The following is a 25,612-nucleotide window of genomic DNA, read 5'->3' on the forward strand; positions in this document are numbered from 1 at the left end:
ACCTGGCTTCGCTTGGAATATCCAATTGGCGCCACGTAGCGAAAAGAAGAAACAACTGGCGCGCGGTTGTTAACTCGGCTATAATCGCGTAAGCGGTGTCTACGCCAATTAAGAAGAAGAAGAAACATTTTTTTTTAATTTTTTATTTTTATTTTATTTATTTATTTTAATAAATATTGCCTAGAATTTTTCGATGGAGGTTGTTCGGGACTAGTGGCATCGCTATCATCAGTTTCTGAACCACACATAATGTCAATGTGTGACTCCACTGTTGGCCCTTCTGCATCTCCTGAAAATTCTTTATCATCAAGATCATCCCTGTCTTACCACACAAGCTTACTCCACCAGCAAATTTCCGCAATTATTGCACTCGGCGACTTTTTGCCTCTATATCTGTAAGTTTTTGTTTTATTAAAATGAGTTTGAAAAAATTAAAAATCAGTATTACCTATTGTTCATCAGATTCGGTAGCGAATTGTTTGCTGAAGTAGTCCAGATGATGATGTAAATAATGGATTTTCAAGGACATGTGGACTCCAATTTCTGAGAATGCTCTTAACATCCTTGCGACAGAAACATCGTAGTTGTTAGAACGATGCTTTCCCAACAAGCCTTCTATTACTTATTTGATTCCCTGCCATGCATTCAATTTAGCGTCAATCAAAATATTGTTGAATGCGTCACTTTTAATCAGCTTTCGTATATCTGGACCATTTAGTACGCCTGATTGGAAAAATTTAATTTGTTAAGATGGAAAACCATGGGAAATGAATGTGATATTATAACTTACCTTCTTTAGTTTTACTTTCGCTGAGTCTCGGGTAAATTAGTTTCAAAAACAAGAAAACTTCATCTCTTTTTGCGACAGTTTTGATAAAATTCTTAACAATTCCAAGTTTAATATGCAGTAGAGGCGGCAATATCTTCTCCTTCGGCACTAGAGGCTCACGAATAATATTGGCCGTTTGTAACCTGCTGTGCTCTCTGAGTTTCCATCCGTGGCATGCATATTGGTCACCGGAAAATCGTGTGTCCCAATCGCACAAAAAGCACATATATTTTATATAGCCGCTTTGAAGACGCAAAGCATTGCTACAACTTTTAAATCGCAGCATATGCGCCACATATGTTTGGCTTAGTTAACCCTGTTTAAAATATTTTCCAGTGCATCATAGGTTTCTTTCGTTTCTGTACTATAGGCGATTGGAACTGAAGGTTTTTTATTGGTCTTATGCAGTAAAACCGCCTTCAAGCTGAGTTTTGAACTGTCAATAAATAATCTCCAGTCATCTGCTTCTTATTTTATTTCCATTGCGTTCATCAATTTTCCTACATCCGGGCAATATGCAGAAGTTTTTTCATCATTCAAGAATAAACTTTGGAGTGTTGCCTGACGACTTCGATAAGCTGTGACTTTCACACTGGGTGACAACAAAATGTTTGATTTCAAAATGGGAGCCAGCTCTTCCGATTTATGCTGTGTTAATTCCAACTTGGCAACAATTGAATCAAGCTTATTTTCTTCTTCTTCTTAACTGGCGTGGACACCGCTTACGCGATTATAGCCGAGTTGTTGACGAGTGCTCTCAGAGAGCAGGAGTGCAAGCCGAGTAGAAAATCGTTCGGCTGTCTGTTGTGATTGCAGCTTCTCGACGTCGAACCTTCCTTGTGTTTGTTGGAGTGCGTTTTTTGCTATCGATGTTAGGACCTCGGAGCGCACGCACATCTAAAACACTGGAGACGTGTCTTCCGTCTATCACAACATGATCGATCTGGTTGGTGGTTTTTCGATCCGGAGACAGCCAGGTAGCTTGATGTATCTTCTTATGCTGGAATCTAGTACTACAGATAACCATATTTCGGGCTCCGGCGAAGTCGATCAGCCTCAACCCATTTGGGGATGTTTCCTCGTGGAGGCTGAATTTACCGACCGTAGTGCCAAAGATACCTTCTTTGCCCACCCTGGCGTTGAAGTCGCCAAGCACGATTTTGACATCGTGGCGGAGCATCTCTCATAAGTGCGCTCCAAGCACTCATAAAAGGCATCTTTGGTCACATCGTCCTTCTCTTCCGTCGGGGCGTGGGCGCAAATCAGCGATATGTTGAAGAACCTCGCTTTGATGCGGATTGTGGCTAGACGTTCATTCTCCGGAGTGAATGATAGTACTCGGCGACGGAGTCTCTCTCCCACCACGAATCCAACACCAAACTTGCGCTCCTTTATATGGCCACTGTAGTAAATGTCACAAGGACCTACGCGTTTCTGTCCTTGTCCCGTCCATCGCATTTCTTGGACGGCGGTGATGTCAGCCTTTATCTTTACGAGGACATCTACCAGCTGGGCAGCGGCACCTTCCCAATTAAGGGACCGGACATTCCAGGTGCATGCCCTCAAATCATAGTCCTTATTTCGTTTGCCATGGTCGTCATCAAAAGGGGGGTCTTTCATCCGAGGCTGTTTGTTGTTTTTCATTGGAGGTGTTTTTTTACGTGGCGGGTCCCAAACCCAGCGCACAACCCTATGCAGGGGATGTTTCGCCTTCTCACTTTAGCTCGCCTTCAAACGGATGTTCTTAGGCTACCCAGAGGATACTTGGTCAAAGACCGGAAGTCGTGAGCTGCTTGAGTCATATGTAAAAGAATCGTTTCTGGCCACTCCCAAGTGAATGGCGATCAGAGAACTTTCCTCATTTGTGACCTTCGCCAGGATTAGTCCAAGTCATTGGGATGCCGAATGGCATACTTTCACGTCTTCTATTTTTCCAATCCATTAGACGGTTGTAGCAGCTTTTACACACCATATTTGGTACCCAATTTTCGTTCACTCTAACATTTTGGTTGAAGTACTCGTACATCTCGTCTGTTTGAACAAAATCAGTACTGAAATTTCCCCTTTTTATATGTGTTGAGACATATTGACCACAGCAGTAGCAAAAGCTATTTATATCTGGCTTGCACAGTTCCATATTTTGTTCTCTTTTGTTCACTTTTAAAATATTTGAGAAAAATTACTTTTACTGTTCGCGTTCGTCGGCACTTGTTGAATGACAAAAATCACAGAACCAGTGTGAGAAAGAGAAGAAGTATAATGACAATGCATTTTTTATGTGAACATTACAGAACCAGTGTTGCTGGATTTTTTATGAATTAAAAAAAAAAAATTTAAATTTTTAGGAAAAAAATACTTTTTTTCCTTCATACATTCATTTTTAACTTCGAAAGTGTTGCACATATAGGAAAACGGTATAGAAACAGATTAGAGAAACTGTAATTCTTAATTTTTCTAAATTTGTTTCATCAAAATCGGACAAGTTATGTTAAACTACGTTTTTGCCAAAATGTTACAACTAAGCGAAAAAACATCAAGATAAGGAAAAAATTTAAAAGGTCAAACCCTTTGAGGGTTTTACTATACTGACCTAGTACCATCACCCTGACTTGGAATTTCTCACCCCCCAGATTAGCTGTTGTACTGTGTAATTTAAAAGATTTTACTTCAATTGCATTAATTATTTATTAATTTAACTTAATATATACATATACATATGTATATATACATGTATATCTGAAAATATAAAAACTACAGTTGACAGTTGAGAATAAAGAAAACAACGAAACTAATGATTAATGAATATTTAAATTATTTTAGAATATATGCATAAGTTATTGTATATATATATTATTATCACGGTAATTAATATTTTGAAATAACCTGTCAACCGAATCAGTACTTACATCTTCGAATAAAGTCCCAACGTTTGCCGTAACTAATAATAAATTTGAATTGTCCATTATGAATAAGAGATTAGTATGAAGGATACTGACGAGGAATTTCAATCACTGATAGAAAGTTTAGTAATAACTCAGCTGTAATTAAAATAGAGAAGATTACGTATTAATAATATATGTAGTTATGTGATTACTCTGTAAAAGTGTTGTCATATGTTGTGTAAAGAGAAAGCTTCAATATGCGTTAGGAACTGTCAGGTACAATAGCAAAGAGTTAATTTATTTGCAACATTACGACATTGTTTATTTATTTTTTAATAAAAACAGGAAAAAATTTTAACTTTGGCTGGACCAAACCTAAAACACCCTGTACAGGTGCATTTTTTACATCATAAAAGGGCATACAAAGATAATTTTCTTGATTTTGGTCACACAACATTACTCAGACGCACAACCTTCACACATCATATTAACTACTTCACAACTCACATTCCACATCACTACACCAAGCATTAACACAACATTCACGGTGATACTCGTACTCCAAACTACTTAAAGTCAACTGGTCGACTTAAAATATTTTCCCTTTTTTGTTATCGCAACAACGATGCGACCACACGAAATATGCATATCATATTTTGAAACAAATTAGGGTACTTACATTATATCACAGTGCATTTCCGTTGCACATTTCATTATTTTATATGCTCAAACGAATATTGCGACAACAATTAACGTCACAATAAATGGTGTAACGTAAATATTTAAAGGAATACAATTGATATGAGAAGTAGGCCACTTGACAAATATTGTCGCAACTACAAGTGGTTGCACCAATATAACAATAAAAGAAAATGATAAAGAAAGTAAGACCTAGCTCTCAATCGGCGAAGTGAAGGTGTAAATATAAAATAAAATAATATAAAATAAAATAATATAAAATAAAATAATATATACCACAAAACAAAAAATTAGTAAAAACAGTGTAAAAAAGAATTATGAGGTTGCCACTCTTTTGGAAATTATTTTTGAAACATTTTTATTGAATTTATTTGATAATGCTTCATGAAAAGGGTCGCCACATGTTATAAAATTATATTCAATTAAAGTTACAAAAAAAAATTCGAAAAAGCAGAATTTAGAAAAATTAATAAATAAACCATCAAAAACGGTATACCAATTTAAAATAAATAAAATAGCCAGTAAATATACATATATGTATAACAATCACAATGGCAACTGGCTAAATGAGTAGCGACGTCGCATCACATCTGCATCAATTCACCACACCGAATCAACCAATCACCTCATCACGCGAGAGAACACCACTCATTAACACACATACACGCACATGCACCCAAACGCGATGACATTCTGCAGTCTAATTAGAACAAAAGGAAAAGAGAAAGGATCTCGCGCACCTTTCGTTGTTACGACGTCGATAAAGCAGCATCGCTTTTCGCAGCATCGCAGCATCCCGGTTCACTTTCGCTACCCGCCTTTATATACATTTAAAGTTTTTCAATTTATATAAAAGTAATTTTATAATAACTTTTATCATTGTAAATTTATATATAATATATATTTTAACGGTTTTAAAACTACTGTTTAGTAAAGTGCATCATCTCAATTCAGTTTATAATAATAACCTTTAAGTGAATTTTAAGGAAATACAAGTTTATAACGATTTTCGGAATTGGTGCATTTTTCTTTATAACAAAAATTGTGAGTGGCCTACAAGGTGAGTTATTTGTACATGGTCCTTCGAGCCATAAAAAAAGGCACTGTGGCTAAATAAAGTCAAAAAAAAAAAAGATTTCGATAAAATAAAAATTTAAACTGTGAGAAAGTGCGGTAATAAAACCGAAAAGGTAATAATAAGTGACAAAACTAAATAAAAAAGCAAACAACAAAGAACATATGAGCCAAAAACCGGTGCAAATAAAGAAACAAAAATTTAGGAAAATAATAATAATTTACTAAATTTACAAAATTTTACTAAGTTTTCCAGTGCTGTGACTATTATTAATAATAATAACAGATAACACACAAAGTGTCAAACATAAATCGGTCGCGGTCTAACAATAAAAATAGCAAAAATTATAAAACAAATCGGGCGCGGTCTAACAAAAAATAAAAAATAGCAAAAATTATAACATAAATCGGGCGCGAAATAAGAAAAAAAAAACAACATAACAACGAACGCATGCCTACATGCATACATACTCTACAAAGGAGGAAACGGGAGCAAGAGGACACTAAACAAAGGAGGAAATTAGGAAAGGTATTGGTTGGTTGGTATTTAATCCCGCTTGGTTTTGTAATACAAAGAACAAGGAGAAATTGTTAAATAATATTTGCCTATACGGGCTTAGAGTACGTACTATATGTGCATATGATATGCTAAATTGGTTGGTATTTAATCCCGCTTGGTTTTGTAATACAAAGAGCAAGGAGAAATTGTTAAATAATATTTGCCTATACGGGCTTAGAGTACGTACCAGAGAGCTGCAACGAGTATGATAAAATCAGAACAAACAGTCGTGCCAAAAACACAATCAAATCAATTCAGTTCAGTATAGACAACATTGTTAATCAATTCGTGTATCTGCCAGCGTCAACTGATCTGATGCAACACGAACAATTTGTTCTTCGGCAATCACGATCGTGTAAACGTATGGCTGGCTTCGGTTGCAATCGTATCATGTCAGTTCATAGCGTTGCGACGATTGCTTGAATTGAAATGAAACTTTGGGTAAACTACAAGTAAATCTTCGAGTAAATCTATGGGTAAATCTAAAAGTACAGCAAACAACAACAATTTACTGCTGGACTGATTTGAATCATGTGTGGAAAAAAATGTATCAGCTTTGAAAATGTGCGCATGTTACAAATTTTCGATGCGTAAACAATGGAAATTCCATCGAGTACGTACATACATATATACATACATACATTTATTGTATGTATGTACTTGATGGATTTTCCATTATACATATAACATACTTGTACATACAAACATATATATTTGTAATAGAAAAGAAGTGCCCGACTAAATCAGTGTTTAGGGGATGATATACAAACCGAGCGCTGTCGATCATTTCAATCATTGAAGCATAAGTATGCATCACTTCGGGTATTTTCTGCTGATACGAAAGTTCATAAACAAATCAGGTATAAGCCGATCGCTAGTGATACAAAGTTGTTCTCTATCGCTGATTTGAAGAAAACAATTCGCTTCGTGTACATGAACTGAACTGGCAGAATCAGACAGAGTACCGGATCAGTACTTAAGTATACACAAAAATTTATTACTCTCTGATACGTACCTACTTGTCTAAAATTTGGCATAGAGGGGAACTCAACCGAAAAACTTTTTAAAGTTCGTCCACTTATAAATACATTCCTGAAAAAATCTTATGATATTCCAAAAGATGAAAACTGCTGCTGTGATGAAATGATGATTCCATTTAAATCGAAAACTGGATTGAAGCAGTATATGCCTAAAAAACCTAATAAATGGGAAATAAAAATATTTTGCCTATGTAGCTCAAATGGAATTGTTTATGATCTGGAAATATACCAGGGAAAAACACAATTGTTGGAGACTCAAAGTTAGGTTTTTGGTCGGATATTGTTATTCATTTATGTAAAACTATTCCAGAAAATAAAAACCACAAGATATTTTTTGATAACTATTTTACCACTATAAACTAATTAATATCACCCCTATCACGCATTTCGACTTGGATTGAAATTTTCTCCGTTTGGCGACTTTGGTATCATGCGTTCCGTTCCCGTTCAGTTCAACTTCGAAATTTACAATTCTGCCTATCATGCATTTCGATCGTAGCTCCGTTTTGCTAAGTTGCAATTTTGTTGGCGGAGAACTTTTTGTGTTTTTATTTTGCTGAGAAAATTTTATTATTTGCGTGATTTTTTTTTTAATTTTCTAAAAATGTAAGTAAAACTTGTATTTAAGAGTTGTAAAACACACGATATTTCCAGTTTTAGTGATGTTTTTTGATATGCTTTCAGGTCAAAAACAACAACACCAGAGCAATATGGAAAATTGGCAGATATGATGGAGAGTAAGCTAGATATAGCCAACGGTTTCCACCAGCGTCCTAAGGAAGATGTACAGGCTTTTTGGAAAGAGGTAGCATCAAATTTACTTGCCGTCGTTTTTTCCGCAAACGTAAAAAAATGTCTACTTTCACGTGCAATTACTTACAGCCCGTCATTCATCTGGAAGGGATCGCACATATCTCGTAATCTTCTCCTTTCAATTCTCACCCCAGCATTCTGAGATGCGCTGCTCTCCTCCTCAACCAGTAATATCGCCGCGGATAAAGATTCCATAGTTACGTTTAATAAAAATAATAACAATATACAAATTTTACTTTTATTTATTTTCTTTGAACAGCAGTAATTTGTGTATTTTTGCTTTGTTATGTTCCAGTTTCACATATTTCAAAGCAAACAGCTGATTTCGAAAGAGTTATAGCTCTTCCTCTTCTTCTTTCAATCCAATCGTAACGCATGATACCTAATTTCGACTCCGGCGGAGCGTAGAGCGGGAACGTAATCGAAATGCATGATAGGGGTGTATATTTGCGAGGAAAGGGAATATGGGCAACAGGAATTTCCGTATAAATGTGGTATGTACGGATAGGGGAGCTTCTCCAGAGGAGGAATATCCAAAAGTAATATAAAAATAACTAATATTTTTAAAAATATTCACGTTTAAAAATTCAAAAATTTGCACTAGGAACACATGTTATTTCTCTATGTTTCACTAATTTTTTCACGTTTTTTACTATGCACATATGTATATGCAAATATACACTCTAAACATTTAAATAAGCTCACATTTCACATTTATTTTGTATTTTTTCAACTAAATTTAGTAATTTAAAAATCACTTGTCAGATTTATGTCTGAAAAGTTTAGTGCTTATATTGGGTTGTCAAAAAAGTCTTGCGGTATTTTCGCTAGTTGGCGCTGAAAGCGCGTAATTCTAGTTTTATTCGTCGCATCGGGTCATGCTATACCTTTTTGGAAAGCTCATTCATTGCTTTGTAAAAGCAAAAATGCATCTCAAGCCGCCAATAAAATTTGTGCAGTTTATGGACCCGATACAGTTTCCATTTCCACCGCACAACGATGGTTTCAACGTTTTTCTTCTGGTGTAGAGGTAGTCGAAGATTCGCTCTGGAAGGCCGTCGAAATTTGCGATAAAATCGCTGAATTGGTCGAAAGAGACCGGCATAGAAGCAGCCGTAGCATCGGTGAAGAGCTGGGCATGAGTTTTCAAAAATTCATTTCAATTTCAATAAAAAAAAAATTCAATAAAAATGCCGCAAGACTGTTTTGACAACCTAATATTTACAAGGAAAACCAGCATTGCCACACCTTAAAAACCAAAAGTGGAGGATTTTTCAGCGTTTCACAGCGTTTTCTTTGTTTGTACTTTCGAGTGATTATTTTTTCTTTATTAACTATAAAAAAAAACTATAAAGAAGAATTTGCAAGCTAAAATTTAATATGCAAGATACAGGTACATATATGAATAATATGCGATTTATATTTAATAAACACGATAAGTAAAATCATATGATAATATTATAATATTACGAACGAATACCCGGGGTGACTGAAGTACTTTCGCGTAATACTCCATTCTGCATTGGCGGCCTTCGGTCGCGTTTTAAAAAAATAACCCTGGCCGAGCGAATACCCGGGGTGACTGAAGTACTTTCGCGTAGCACTCCATTCTTTAAAAAAATAACCCTGGCCGAGCGAATATCCGCGGTGACTGAAGTAGTTTTGTGTAGTACTCCTTTCTGCGTTAAAAATAAAAAAATATATTGACTTTTTGTTATAAAGTGGTTATATTTTTTGGTTATCATGCACTCATATGGAAACAAAATTTGAGTTTTCGTTATAAATTGGATAAATTTCGTTATTATATCTGTCAGGGATTTCCATTTATTTTTGATGATACATTGGTTTGTATTTTAGGTGACGATATATATTGTATATTATTGTATTTAAAATATGAGTTTGAGTGCATTATAACCAAAAAATATAACTACTTTATATCCAAAACTGAAGTTTTGTTTCAATATGAGTGCATAATAACCAAAAAATATAACCACTTTATATCCAATATTGAAACAAAATTTAAGTTTTCGTTATAAAATGGATACATTTTTGTTATTATATCTTTCAGCGATTTGCATTTATTTTTGATGATACATTGGTTTGTATTTTAGGTGACAATATATACACTCAGTCCTTTTTTTACGCGATCTCTTTTTACGCTATTTCACTTTAACGCGGTTATTTTTGCAGCGCAAATTCCTTTTTTTACGCGAAATTCTCACTTTAACGCGATTGCTTGTTTTCGTTTTTTGCTTGTTTACATATTTTTACGCGTAATAATTTTTGAATATGTCGGCGCACCCTAATAGTGTGTGGATATTGGATATTGACACCGAGATAGACGATCATCCAATTAAAGCAGAGACGATTAAGCAAGGTTTTAAACTTGCAGCAGAATAGGAAAATTATTTTGTAGCAAATGATACTGATGCCGAACGTGCACGAATTTTTCAAAAAGAATTGAGTCTCTGTATTTTAAGATATAAAGAACTACATCGGAATTTATTGGGTCCAAAAAGAAGCATTCAAACAAAATTAACTGAATTGCACCATAAATTCAGTTAATTTTGTCAGTCGGAGATGCTTAGTCAATCAGAACATCAATCCATAGTTCATACTATTCATATATCAGCGCCGGCCATCAAAATAAGCGGCTAAGAATAATTTCCACTACGGATAATGACAGTGATTGAACAGCATTCAACGTTTTTTTTTCAATAAATCTACCTATTTTCTATTTCCTTCTCTTTTATATATGGTTTTTGTTTTGTATTTTTTATTTTGTTATGAATGAATAAATCATATGTATGAAATTTGAAACTGATTGTATTGTTTTTGAATATTTTTTTGCGCGCATATTTTGTTATACGCGATATTTTTTATATTCGGAACCAATTCGTCAGTTAATATAGGAAAACTAACCATTTTTACGCGATTTTTTTTTACGCGATTAGTGGCAGAACCAATAATCGCGTAAAAAAAGGACTGAGTGTATTATTATATTTAAAATATGAGTTTTGGGTATAAAGTGGTAATATTTTTCGGTTATCATGCACTCATATTGAAACAAAATTGGAGTTTTCGTACTGAACTATATACTTTACACTTTATTAGGTAATATTATTATATAATATTACTTATACATATGTATATATAATTATTATTATATAATATTACTAATACATGTATATAATATTACTTATTTGCTTAACCCATTTACAACCAAGGAGTCAAAAAGTAAATTTATTTAAAATTTTCAGTTTTTTATTGATTTATGCCACGAAAAGTGCCGTTATGAATTCGCGTGAAGCGAATGTATTTTTTTTGTTGTTTCTAAGAATAAAACTACGCATATGATCAAAAATTTGTGTGCAAATACTTAGCATTGAGTTACGCCACATGCCTAAACTTGACTGATTTTCTGTACACAAGCGAGTACAATGGTTGTAAATGGGTTAATAAATTTAAAAAAAGAAAATATCCATTTATTATTTATTTAAGAGATTATAGTGTAATTTAATTCATTTGGAGAAAAAAATGTGTTTATCGTGGTGAAATAGCTTCTTGAAATGTTCGAATTTTGAGAATTTTTGAACTTTAAGGTCGAATATCTCGTAAACTAAGCGTTTGCGGACCCTATAACCCTAACCCTCTTTCCAACGGCACCTTCAAATCGCGGCGCCAAAGAAATCGGATATGTGCCGAGGTAGCTATCACTATTGCATTGAAAGGAACCAAAACATTATCGTTTTGAAATGGCTAGATGGGGGCTGTGTTCAATTGGCGTCGTCCATTTATGGTGATAAAGACAAAAAAGAAGTCACCAGATTTTGTTCTGAGCAAAAGAAAAAGATCGCTGTATCACAGCCTAACGTTGTAGCCGTGTATAATAAATATATGGGAGGAGTCGACAATATAGACTTTTTGCTATCTTTGTATCGAATTTCTATTCGGACAAAAAAGTGGACCCTTAGAGTTTTCGATCATTTTCTGGACTTAGCAGTATGCAACTCTTGGTTAGAATATCCAAATGATGGCTAAAGTAATAACATAAGAAAAAAGATCAAATGGATTTATTAGCGTTCCGGAATGATGTAGCTGATGGATTGCTGGCATTGGCGACAGTTCAAAGTGTCGCACGAAAAAGAGGAAGACCGGATCGGAGGACTTAGACCTTTCTAGCACTCCATCAACTTCGAAATCAAGACCTTCATATGAAAGGGCACCTTCAGGTTCGATTCGTTTCGATGGTATTCAACATTGGCCTGAGTATACACCTGTAAAACGTATATGTAAAGTACCAGGATGCAAAAGATATTCCAGTTACTTGTGTGCAAAATGTAACGTTCGTCTCTGCATTCCAAACGGGACCAGAAATTGCTTTAGATTATACCATGAAGGTAAGTTATAGATTTATTTCTATATTTGAATTTGTTTTATATTATTTCTTTTTTTCCAGAGAACTATACAGATGCAGACATACTCTTGAACCAGAAATTGACAATGAACTCTTATTTTTTTATAGTTTTTTGCGTTTGCTTATGTGTAAGTTAAAACAAAATAATTTTAATCTAATAAAAACAACAATTTTAAAACTGAATTAAAAACTTATATATTTTATTTTTTTTCCTTTAAACAGATTCTATGCCATATGGCATAGTGTTAAAAACCACTTTTGCAAACAAAATGTTAAAAAATTAGTGTTGATTATTCATAAAGTGGGCTTAAGTATATAAAAACACTAAAAAATAGATTTTTAAGGCCAAAAACAAAAAAAAAAACACCGAAAGGGTTAATCATTGAATTTTAAATGCAAGTCAGCGGCAACTATATACATATATATGTATATACATATATTCACTTATCTGGAGAACCTCCTATGTCTGTACATACATATGTACTAGAGATGGCAAATATTTGAGTACCTGTGACTTTGTCACTGCTACTTAAAAATCACTGGTCTCAGCTGTGACAAGTTTCCTAAAGTAGCAGTGACAGGAATTAATACTATGTTCAGACCGACACTTAATCACACGATTTCGGCTGTTGAATGGATTATCCCACTAATCTTAAAAATTTATCAAGATTTCGCCATACAAAAATGACAGTTCCAAATCACTTCATTGAAATGATTTGAAACTGATCCACGCTAAATCTGTCCGTGCGACTCTGATTTTGCGCAATATACTTGTCAGCACTGGAAAGATACTAGTCAGCACTGGAAAACTATTACATTATCACAGCTGATTTGACACTACAAAGGGAAAAAAATGTAAACAAACAAATTTTTTTTAAAGCAATGAATCTAATTTCACCTGAAAATCGACCAAGCAAATGAAAAAATGCATCCATCATTTATATTATATGGAAAATATTAAAAAAAAGACGGCTTTTATTTCAAAATACTATATGCCAATCTTTTCTTTTGATAAATATTAAGCGATGTGAATTCATGAATGACAATAACAGCTGTTTTTTGATCTTTCTAACGGCAGTGAGAACACTGTTGGATTATGAAATGCTTAAATGTAATCTAATCTTTGAAATTTTCGGTCTGAACATAGTATAACGAACAAAATAGTAGTCACAGTATCACATGAAAAATTACGACTGTGACAAAATAGCATTCACCGTGGAATATAAAAAATTGCGACTGTAATGAATTTATATTCATTAAAGCTATGAATGTTTTTCAATTTTAGATAAGTATAAATTGGTTAACATATAAAAAGTTAATTTATCTTTAAACGGGTAATATTTATGTACAAATTAAATTGATTACAGAAACCTCAATGCTGTAGTAAAGCCAATTATAAAACTTATAATAATTTAAAAAAACTTAGTATTTTATAAATAACGAAATATTTTTAAAAGCATGTTTTCGTTTACTTTGAGTATCCTTATATTGAAAAAAAACCTTCAGAGAATATATTTATTGTGACTTTACAAATGTGCGTCTTAAAAAATAACGGATCATTTACATTAATTTTTGTACGAAACGGTTACAAATCAGTTTGCTTATACTTAATAAAAATTAAAGATGTATGTGTCAAAAAGAGCCAAAACGAGTTGTGCGGCAAATTTTGAAAGAAGTGGATGCTGTTTTCGCAAAATGTGATATTTGAAAATGCAAAATATCATATAAAACTTCAACATCAAATTTAAAAAAACATATGGAACGGAGGCATTATCAAATTGGTATTGTTAAAATATTTTTGCAGACGGAAATTACGCCAGCGCCGCAAAATGCTCCTGTCACATTTGAAGAGAATATTCCATCAACTTCGACTGCAATACCAAAGCCTTTAACACAAACTAAGATTTTAAATGTTGCGCAGCTAAAATCAATAAGTGAAATAACAAGCAAGTTATTGCAGCTGTTTACGGTGGATTTGCAACCTTTCTCTATAGTTGAGGACAAAGGTTTTCGGGAATTTGTAACAACCCTAAATCCATCTTATGACATTCCTAGCAGACGTGTGATTTCAAAATCAATGATTCCTGCATTGTATGAGGAATGTAAACATAAGGTGCGAGAAATGATTAGGAGCGGGGAAAAGTTTTGCATCAGCACTGATTGTTGGACATCGCGGAACACGTCTAGTTTCATTGCTGTAACTGCACATTATGTGTCCGAAAATTTTGAACTAACGCAGTGCTTTAACGTCATCCCAACTGAGGCAAAATCATACAGCTGAAAACTTAGGTGAGGCGATACAACAAATCGTAAGTGATTGGAAAATTAACGACAAAATATTGCTAGCTGTGTCGGATAATGCTAGTAACATAAAAAGTGCTATAATTAATAAGTTAGGTTGGAAGCATTTTGAATGTATGGCTCACACAATTAATTTAATTGAAAAAGAAGGATTACGCATTCCTGAAGTAGAACAAGTAACTGATAAAGTTAAAATAATATTTGCTCACTTCAAGAAATCATTAGGAAGTGTCAAAGTGAAAGGTCGCAGCTAAGTTTGTTCCTCAATTATTTTAATTTACCTGCAATCCAGGCTGTGGAAATTTGCTGGCAGATTCACCGGAGGTCCTTACATCGCTAACAACCCGTGGCACATCAATTTGATTGAAATTGTTTATATAAGTATATAAAAACCATAATTAATTTATCGCTTAAATATTAAAACAATAACAAAAAAAATACCAAATTAAAAAACACTCATTAATTTTCGCGCAAAAAAATTCTCCTCCGCACAATTAAAGTGGTTATCAGCTGTTTCTGTCGCACGGCAAACCAGCTGTCTACGCAGAGTTGCAGGTGGCCAGGGACACTACATTATCTGCACGTACAGACGGTAAAGCAGTTTTTTGTACGTAACGTACCCACAATTTAACAAGATCGCTATGGACATACAAACCCCGCCTCCTGGTGGGGCAACACAATGTAACCAAATAGGTATGCTGCTCGAACGCATTACGAAAATAGAGACATTAAACAATGAATTAAAAAATGAAAATGCAAAACTGAAACTCTAAAATGAAAACTTGAGGAAATCGTTAAACAAATATACCAACGAAACGTCTTCTTCTCCATCAAAATCGACCTTTGTCGCAGAAACAGACGAAGATTTCCAACTCATCCAAACAAATTGGTTACTAAAAAAGAAAAAAAGAGGGAAAGTAAAAAACGTAAAGCAGATTCATCACCGGATGTAACGCTGAAGTCTCCGTGTCCGGAAAACACAGCAGAAGGTAAAAAAGCTATAAAAATAAGTCGTCGCCCTCCGCCAATTATTATATCAAAAAATTTTAATCAACCTTTGATGCGTTCCTTGATAAACGCGGAAGTTAAAAATTCTTACACACTTAAGCTCACTGGCCCAAGTTCATGCAAAATAAACCTTTCAGATAGCTCAGACTACAGAATACTCACAAAGAAATTAAATGAATCGCAAATTTCTTGGTACTCGTACAAGCAATCGCGTGATATACGCGTAATGATAAAAGACCTACATCACTCATGTGAGCCTGAAAGCAGATCTTCAGAAGCAGGGTTTTAAAGTTACGAAGGTCATAAACAAACTACAATATAAAACAAGAAATCCGTTAAATATGTTTATTGTATGCTTTGAAACAACAGAGAACATCAAAAAAATTTACGAAATTAAGCATATTTTAAATTCTGTCGTCAAACTCGAGCCCATCAAGCCATCTTGTGCCTCAATGTAAGTCCTGTCAGGCGTTAGGTCACACTAGAAATTATTGTTGTAAACCACCAAGGTGTTGAAGTACGCCGGAAATCATTCTACTCTAAATTGCACAAAACCTGCTGATCTACCGCCAAAATGCTGTAACTGCAATCAAAGTCACCCAGCGAACTATAGGGGATGTGAAGTGGCAAAACAACTTCAAAAAATTAGAAACGCGACCGAAAAAAATAAAGAGCATAACCAACAATCAAAACGCCTAAGTACAACAGCTTCTACTGCTCCTCAGAAGGAAGTTACTAATGTAAGTCCGCAAGCTGGAAAACCCTCATTTGCTAGCATAACTAAAGGTAGTAATCACGTACAACCAAACCAAACCAATTCTAATGCTATTAGTGATATTACCAATAATCTATCGATAATTCTCAACAAGCTTAATAAGCTAGAAGAGCAAAATAAACTTAATCAGCATGGAAAAGTACTCCTGTTCCGAAACAAAAAAGAGTCCATCCATCCATCAGATATTTTAGATCTCATAAAGAAAAAGAGAAAATTACGTAAAAAATGGCAAATAACGCATTTTCCTCAATACAAAACAGAATTGAACAATTTAACCAAGGTTCTCAGTACCAAAATAAAGCTATTCACGAATCAAAATATTTCTAATTATATTGAGAAAACGATTATGCCCTTTGGAAAGCAGTAAAAAATGCAAGAAAACCCATATTGTCTAATACACCCCTCAGAAAGCCAAACGGATCCTGGGCCAAAACTGACGAAGAAAACAGAGAAACTAACGAAAACTTTTAGTCCCTCTCTGACCCATGGAACTTTACCGCAGCTGGTAGGATCACAATATGTAGGAGAAATCCAACGAGCATCAATTAATGAAATGGAAAATATCATTAAAACTAGATTTAAGCCAAAAAAAGCTCCCGGCTTCGACTTGATGTAATAAAAAATCTAACGCGAAAAGCATTAGAAAAACTTACATCGATAATAAACGCTTGCTTAGATCTCAGATACGTCCCATTGTCATGGAAGGTATCTGAAATCATTATGGTACAAAAACCCGGAAAAAGCACCCAGGAGGCCTCGTCATATCGTCCAATCTCACTGTCCAAAATACTTGAAGCCGTAATTGTAGGAAGACTTCAGAACATAATTGAAGAGAATGAGGCCACCATCAATTTGGTTTTAGATCGCAACATTCCACAATCGATCAAGTTCATCGAATAACAGATGTAATAGAAAATGCGATGGAAAAAAAAGAAAATTGCACAGCTGTTTTTCTTGACGTATCTCAGGCGTTCGATAGAGTATGGCACCAGGGCTTACTTTATAAATTAAGACGTCTTTTTCCACAGCAACTAACTGAGCTACTTGCCTCCTACCTGAGCAACCGCTACTTCCGAATCAAACAGGGACAATCGTATACTACGCTACAGCCAATAAAAACGGGTGTACCCCAAGGAGGTGTCTTGGGACTCCTTCTATACATTCTATTTACCAGCGATATGCCTACGCCGCCAAACTGCACAATCGCCATATTTGCAGGTGATACCTGCATAATTACTACCGATAAAAATCAATCCGAGTCGTCGAACAGAATGCAGTCTTCAATCAACCAGATTGTAGAATGGACACAAAAATGGAGCATTACTCTAAACGAGTTGAAGTCTGTACATATAAACTTCACTAACAAAATCGGGAGATGCTACTCTAAATCCCACACTCCTGGAACCGTATTGTAAACCGACCCACATTATTTAATAAAATTCGAAGTATAGAACCGAGTAAGTGAACGTCTGGTTAGCTGCCATTTGTCAATTAAGTTAACTGAACTAAGAATCCTTCTTACGGTTAGGAACCTTTTTTTTACCCAGAACTTAACTGACAGATCGCTTCTGTCCAGCCATTTAAAAAACGTTTTTTAATATATGAAACAATAACAATGTTTTAAGCTAATTTCTTTTTATATCAGGTATATACGTGTGTAAAGGCAAATATGTATACAAAGTTTTATCGACACACAATAAATAATATCAGAAACGAGTTGACTGATCACTGTTGATAAATATAGATTCTAACATATGGAGTAATATTCGGGACAGCTACACGTTCAATATATATTGACATGAAAGAGGAACGCGCTATATATTGAACGTTTAGATACCATATCGTCTGATTGTGATGCAAATGACAATATTGTTAAATATTTCGATATCTGGTTTGCGTTTAACGAGGAAGGTATTATATATTTATATTCATTAGTATATTAATTTTCTATTTCAAAATTTTTATATTCAAAAATTTCTTTCCAAGGGTGGCGATAATTTTTTTGATATAATCCTTTCTAAAATTTTTTCTTAAATTATATGGAAACTTCGTTTCAGTCCTTTTCGACATTTTAGTTATAAAAATCAGACAAAAATTAACCAATTAATAAGGCAAAACTATTATCTAATTTTTTTGTTTCATGATCTCGACTTATTTTGACTTAATATGTAGAATTCACTCGCGCAAGTCAACATGAATTTTTATTTTTATTGATAGTTATGTTTTTTTGACAACGTTATAGAAAATTTAATATTTGTTATCGACATATTTATTTTCATTCAAGTGTAAAAACATCTCTGAATAATGAAATGTAATAGGTTTTGTGACTGTCACTCCAGAATAGCAATATGTCTCACGTCTCAAAAATAGTCTCTATCTTAAAATCTCAAATTTAAAGCCCTATTCTGCAAAAACCTCTCAACTGAGTTGAGAGGAAAAATTTGAGAGATTTCTTGTGAGGCATATTTTATGAAGCTATTCTTGCTCAAACCTCATAAGAAAAAAGCTTAAAAAAGTCACCACGTGAGGCTTTTTGCTGTCAAACAGCTGTTTTAATAGAAATAAGCAAACAAAAATGGACACACAAATGGATAATCAGCATATGTAAGTAATTTTGCAAATTTTAAATATATATATATATATATATTATAACTATATAATATAAGGACACGTCGGCATCAGCGACGATCAACCAGTGCTAAGAGTAAACTGATATAGTGTAGACGCGTTGTCAAATAAAGAGATTTTGTTGAAGTGAATTAAACGGCTTTTATTTGTCAATCCAGAGATACGAACCTAGTAAAGTAATAGAATAGAATTACTTGAGGTATGCACTGCGACCTTGGGTCTATTGTGCCCTCTCCTAGCTCACAAAGACTCACTAAGCCCCAACAAATCGATAAATTCCAGTATTTTGCTGGGAGCTAGTGAGTCGATGTGATCCCTATCCGGAAATGGGTTTCCAAGGGCCTTAGACCTGCGTCTACAGACTGCGATGCAATCGATCAGCAGGTGCTCCGGGGTTTCAGGCTCTCTGTCGCAGAACCGGCAATTGGAGCAAGAGGCAAGTCCCAAGTTGAACAAGTGCCTTTTCAACTTGCAGTGGCCGGTGTAAAATGCGACCAAGAGCCTGAGTTTGATCCTAGGGAGGTTTATTATGGATTTGAACCTTTTGAGGTTGTACCCCCCTATCAGCAACTTGGCATGCCGCATGCCCTGCGCTTGTTGCCAATGACCTTCTCTGCCCTCTCTTTCCTCCTTACGGAGCAGTTCCTTTATCGTGTGGGCGCCCACCCCGGTGAATGGTTCGGGCCCTACCATACTTGTGGATGCTGCAGAGCGGGCAAGCTCGTCAGCCAGTTCGTTTCCGGCTATGCCTCTATGACCAGGTACCCAAACTAGGTGCACCTGATTCAATTCCGCTAGGCTGTTTAGCCGTTCCCTGCACTCCTTCACTAGCAGCGATTTGATCTCGTAGCCCGAGATTGCTTTTAGTGCCGCTTGGCTATCGCTGAGTATGGTTATTCTCTCATTACGATAGCCGCGGTGGAGGTTTATCTCTATACACCGGCTTATGGCTAGGACTTCGGCCTGGAAGATACTGGGGAATCGACCCATCGGTATGGATAACCTTGCGCGTGGGCCCGCGATCCCTGCACCAATACCTTCCGACGTCTTCGAGCCGTCGGTGTACCACTTCAGTGTACTGTCCCTCAGCAACAGCTCAAGAGTGGAGTCATTCCACTCGCTCTTGCTACCAAGGGTAACCTTGAATTTCCTCGTGAAGTTAATTATCTTAGTAGTCCCGTCCTTCGGGAAGAGGGCAATTGGATTATTGGCACCTATCACCTCCATCCTCTGGGACGAGATTATTTTCCCTTTGCCGCATCCCTCTGACGTCATTTGCAGAAGTGAATGCTTGGCTGCTTGGCCGATCACAATGTGGAGCGGTGTGAGATCCATCAGGACCTCCAGCGCCGCTGTTGGGCAGGACCGCATCGCGCCCGTCATGCAAACGCATGCTAGCCGTTGAAGCCTCGATAGTCTCACCACCACCGAAGCCTGTGCCGCAACAGAGGCCCAGGACACCGCTCCATATGTCACTATCGGTCGCACAATCATGGTGTACAACCACCTGACAATCCTTGGCTTGCAACCCCAGGATTTGCCTGCCAGTCGATTGCACACCATTAGAGCCTTCGTCGCCTTGACCATGGTTTGGTCCACATGCTGCTTCCACCGCAAAGTGGAATCCAGAGTGAGACCGAGATATTTAACATTGTTGGTCATCTCAATCACTCTGCCCCCAAGTGTGAGGTTCCTAAGCCCGGGTAAGGATCTACGCCTCGTGAACGGGACGATGGTTGTTTTCGAGGGGTTGATGCTCAGATCAACTCCCCAGCACCACTCCTTAGCCAGATTTAGCCCTCGTTGCACCAGGTCACAGAGAGTGTCCACGAATTTGCCTTTCGCTATGATTACTATATCGTCCGCATATCCTTGGCAGCGAATGCCGTTGACGGTTAGCAATGCTAACAGGTCGTCCACGACAAGGCTCCATAGCAGGGGCGATAGTACACCACCCTGCGGACATCCCCTTGTTGTGCCTAGGCGAATCTTAGTACCCCCTGCAGTAGTCTCAGCAATCCTAGTGCGGAGTACCGCCTCTATCCATCTACGCACCGGTGCTTCCACATTCCTACCTTCCAGTGCCATTGCTACACTTCTATGAGAAGTGTTGTCAAAAGCTCCTTCAATATCCAAGAAGGCGCATAGCATGATTTCCCCTTTCTCCAGCGAACTCTCTATCTCGGAGGTCAACTGGTACAGAGCTGTGTTAGTTGATCTGCCAGCTCTGTATGCATGCTGAGCTGCATGCAGGGGTGCGTCCCTCAGCGCGTTAGACCTTAAATGATAATCTATTATCTTCTCCATAGTTTTCAGTAGGAAGGAGGTTAGGCTGATCGGCCTGAAAGATTTGACCAGCGAGTAATCCTTCCTCCCCACTTTCGGTATGAAGATAACCTCAGCTGTTCTCCATGATTCGGGGATGTAGGCCAGCGCCAGGCTCTCCCTCAGCAGCCTTATCAGGTGTGGCATTAGAATCTGCTCACCCTGCTGTAGAAGCGCTGGGAAGATACCATCCACTCCCGGAGACTTGAACCTCTCGAACGAGGCTATTGCCCACCTGATCGAGTCCGCAGTAAACAGTTGTTTGGCGATAGCCCAATCAGTGCGGGACGGCCTATGTTCAGTTGAGGGCAGACACCGATAAATCGGGACAGTCTCCGGGAAGTGAGCGCGCAAGAGCTCTTTAGCTCTGTCCTCTGCGCTGGTCGTAAAAGTCCCGTCATTCTTTTTGATGGCTAGCACTGTGTCCGTCTTCCCTTTAGCCAGAGCTTTATGCAGCCTGGCCGCTTCTGGTGTAGAGGAGACGTTCTCACAAAATCTCCTAAAGCTGGACTGTTTAGCAGACCTGATCTCTTTATTGTAAAGAGTCAGGTTGCTCCTGTACTCCTCCCAGACCCCTGTATGTTTTGCCTTATTAAATAGGCTTCGTACTTTTTTCCTTAGGTCTGCGAGTTTCCTTGTCCACCAAGAGCAATTGCGCCTGTCTGCGGATACTCCCAAAGGGCAGCTAGTAAAGTAAAACTAGCAAGGAGTAAATTCGCAACAATATTATTTAAGGAGAAGAATTGTGCAAATAAAGTTAGTCTAATACCTGACAACCTTACAGTGTCATTACTCGGCCCTTTGCTACAATTTGGCTTTACTTTTCGCTGTTCATAAATTTGCGCGGTTTGCTGAATACAATACGACGACAGACGACAAAATACACACGTTCTTATGGACACTGTTATTTTGACAACTGAACGACTAAGCCGACGGTTGTCGTTCTCGCTAACTTCAATATTCTCCTATATTTGCCAACGACAGTAGAGTTGACAGTAGAATGGAAGATAGAGAGATGATGAAGAGTGGTGATACCACTAATATGTAAAATGTAAAATTATTCACAGCTCTTACAAAGTTGACGTTATTTTACAAAAAAAAGCATAAAATAGCTCTATTATAGCTCTATTTTACCATTTGTTACAGCAATTGATAATTTAAAACAAATAAATTTACCTACTTACTTATTTTTTGCATAAAAAATTTCACTTTGAACAAAATATTAAAATTTCATTCAAGTGCAAGGTACTGGTATGGCCACAAAGAAATTGTGTACATGCAAAATGGACAACTGCGTTGTCTTGTGTACATGCCAGCCATTGTTATGTTGCTGCATTCTTACGAATGTTCATGTAGTAAGATGCACAACGCCATTTTCAGTTCACTGTCGTGTCGTGTCGTAAGCATTGTAATCAGCATATGATTGTGCATTCTGATACCACAGTTCTGCAGGGAGGAATAAATGAAAAAGATTGATGCATCAAAAATATCATCCTCTGAACACATAACGACGACAGACGACGAACGACATCTGTCAAATATTACACACGTTCTTATGGACACTTATTTTGACGACGACACGAAAACACGACTGTAGGCCGACAGTTGTCATTCTCGCTAATTCCTATTTGCCAACGACAGTAGAATGAAGAAGAGAGATGAGGAAGAGTTGTGATGCCACTAATATGTAAAATGTAAAATTATTCACAGCTCTTATAAACTTGACGTTATTTTACAAATAAAAGCGTAAAATAGCTCTATTATATCATTTGTAATAACAATTGATAATTTTAAAACAAAAATATATACCTATTTACTTATTTTTTGCATAAAAATTTAACTTTGAACAAAATATTAAAATTTCATTGAAGTGCAAGGTATTAGTATGGCCACAACGAAATTGTGTACATGCAAAATGGACAGCTGCGTTGTTTTGTGTACATGCGTTGTTTTGTTTTCATTTCACTTTCGTACTCTCGTTTGTCGTCTGGTCGTCGTTATGTGTTCAGTACATCAAACACTATTTGTACATCGATGGATATTGGCCATCACTAATTCGTTGTATACAATTTGTTTGTTATAGCTTTAGAAATGAAAGAACTTGAACCAAATTCGTCCGAAATTTTATCCACAAACTTTAGAAATGTTGAAAGTAGTTATTTAAAATTAAAGGAATCGAAGGAAATAAAGCACAGTTTATACAATATATCGAAAATGCTTAATACAGGGCTCGATTCACGCATGCTCGAGATTTGCATAAGATTGTTGGAAACTGGGATACATCCTCAAGCGCTCTCGGAAGTTATTTACAAGATGAGGCAGAAGCTTCAGTGCGATATCGCTACATAATTCAGTTAAAATATTTGTTTCTTTAGATTTTTGCTTGGCATGCACAGATGTAAAAATTAGGGCATGATATGAATAAATAATTACCTATTATGTAAATTCACTTGTTTACCAAAATGTTTAGATCTAATCACACAAATATTCTCTTATGAAATGAATTTAGTACTTCGTTTCATAAAACTAATGGGTTAAGTTTAGCATCGCGCCGGTTAATTTTGGCTCACTGTACTTAAACGAGAGAACCAAATTGAAAATTTTAAACACGCATGTATGCTTAAATTATTGAACTTTATTTTAAAACATATTTTATAAAAATTGGTTCACAAATTTTTCCACAAATTCACTTTAAAAAATGCTATTTTTTTGCAAATTTCTAAATGCTAGTGTATTTTCATCTGTTGTGCATTCTACGAAACCAATTATGGATACATTTTCACGCACATATGTATATTACTTATGAATTTTAAAAACCACTAGTAATGTCTTTAGTTACTTTTGATTGTTAATTTCTTTGTAAATCTTTACATAAAATACAACTTTTTCTGCATTGAGTTCAATAATGCGAAAAACCAAAATGACTGCCTAATTACCGAGAAAGCACGAACAAAAGGGAATAAATTAAACCCACTTAGCAATAAATGTATGAAGTGAACGCGAAAAGGTGTTCAATGCTAAAATACTGTGGATGACGTAGCCGGTGTTGGCACGATTCCGATTACTTTACATAAAAATAACTAATATTTTTTGAAATATTCACATTTAAAAATTCAAAAATTCGCACTAGGAACACATGTTGTTTCTCCATGTTTCACTAATTTTTTTTCACGTTTTTTACTCACTATATTCAAATATACACTCTAAGCATTGAAATAAGCTCACATTTCACATTTATTTTGCAATTTTTCAACTAAATTTAGTCATTTAAAAATCACTTGTCAAATTATTGCCACACCCTAAAAACCGAAAGTGAAGGATTTTTAGCGTTTCACAGCATTTTCTTTGTATTTTCGAGTGATTCTTTTTTCTTTATTAACTATAAAAAAAACTATAAAGATTTTTCAAGCTAAAATTGAATATGTGAACACTTTTGCAAATACATGTTATACATATATATATGAATATATGAATAATATGTGATTTATATTTAATAAACACAGATAAGTAAAATCGTGTGATAATATTATAATATTACGAGCGAATACCCGGGGTGACTGAAGTACTTTCGCATAGCACTCCTTTCTGCGTTGGCGGCCTTCGGCCGCGCTCTAAAAAAATAACCCTTGCCGACCGAATTTTTGAACTTTAAGGCCCCGCTTAGTTTAGGAGATATTCGGCATTAAAGTTCAAAAATTCGCAAAATTGGACCATTTTAAGGAGCTATTTCACCACATTAAACACACTTTTTTCACATTTTTCACTTCAAATTAATTAAACTGCACTATAATCTTTTAAATAAATCTACATTTTATACTTTTAGCAGTTTTTTTTTTTACCTAAAAAATCTTTATTTTAAAAATCACATTTTGCACTTGTTTAAACCTCATTTGTTTACCAAAAATTACGACGAAACGGAGCGCTGCCATGTGATGATAGGGCAATTCGCTGAAATTCCTCTATTCATGCATATCGATATTTTCTTTTTTAAATTTATTAAGCAAATAAGTAATATTATATACATGTATTAGTAATATTATATATACATATGTATAAGTAATATTATATAATAATATTACGTAATAAAGTGTAAAGTATGTAAAGTACGAAAACTCAAATTTTCTTTCAATATGAGTGCATGATAACCGAAAAATATAACCACTTCATACCCAAAACTCATATCACTACATATTATAAAACAAAGTCACTTTTTCTGTCCTTATGTCCCCTTAAATGTTTAAATCTTGAAAACTAAGCAACTG

General features: G+C 35.7%; 1 protein-coding gene and 1 long non-coding RNA gene across 30 annotated transcripts in view; one reads left to right on the forward strand and one right to left on the reverse strand.

Moving 5' to 3' along the window:
• LOC105228004 (inositol polyphosphate-5-phosphatase A) overlaps positions 1-24,565 on the reverse strand; it is a 151,815-nt gene extending 127,250 nt beyond the window's left edge. For 2 of the 29 annotated variants that reach the window (XR_007421892.1, XR_007421894.1), the window contains exons 1-4: positions 18,051-22,513; positions 14,896-15,507; positions 5,151-5,228; positions 3,736-3,867 (exon numbers count right to left, since the gene is read on the reverse strand). Coding sequence is in view for 14 of the 29 variants with exons in the window: in XM_049449970.1 (XP_049305927.1) it covers positions 3,736-3,792 (57 nt within the window). In the remaining 15 variants the exon portion in view is untranslated. The other 27 variants (XM_049449981.1, XM_049449982.1, XR_007421893.1 and 24 more) reach the window with 26 other exon arrangements.
• Positions 7,457-8,101, forward strand: LOC125776783 (uncharacterized). Its single transcript, XR_007421945.1, has 3 exons — positions 7,457-7,689; positions 7,768-7,888; positions 7,966-8,101. It is a non-coding gene; the product is annotated as an uncharacterized LOC125776783 (long non-coding RNA).
• Positions 24,566-25,612: the final 1,047 nt, after the last annotated feature.

This window comes from Bactrocera dorsalis, chromosome 2 (assembly GCF_023373825.1).
Source record: "Bactrocera dorsalis isolate Fly_Bdor chromosome 2, ASM2337382v1, whole genome shotgun sequence".
Classification (NCBI taxonomy): domain Eukaryota; kingdom Metazoa; phylum Arthropoda; class Insecta; order Diptera; family Tephritidae; genus Bactrocera; species Bactrocera dorsalis.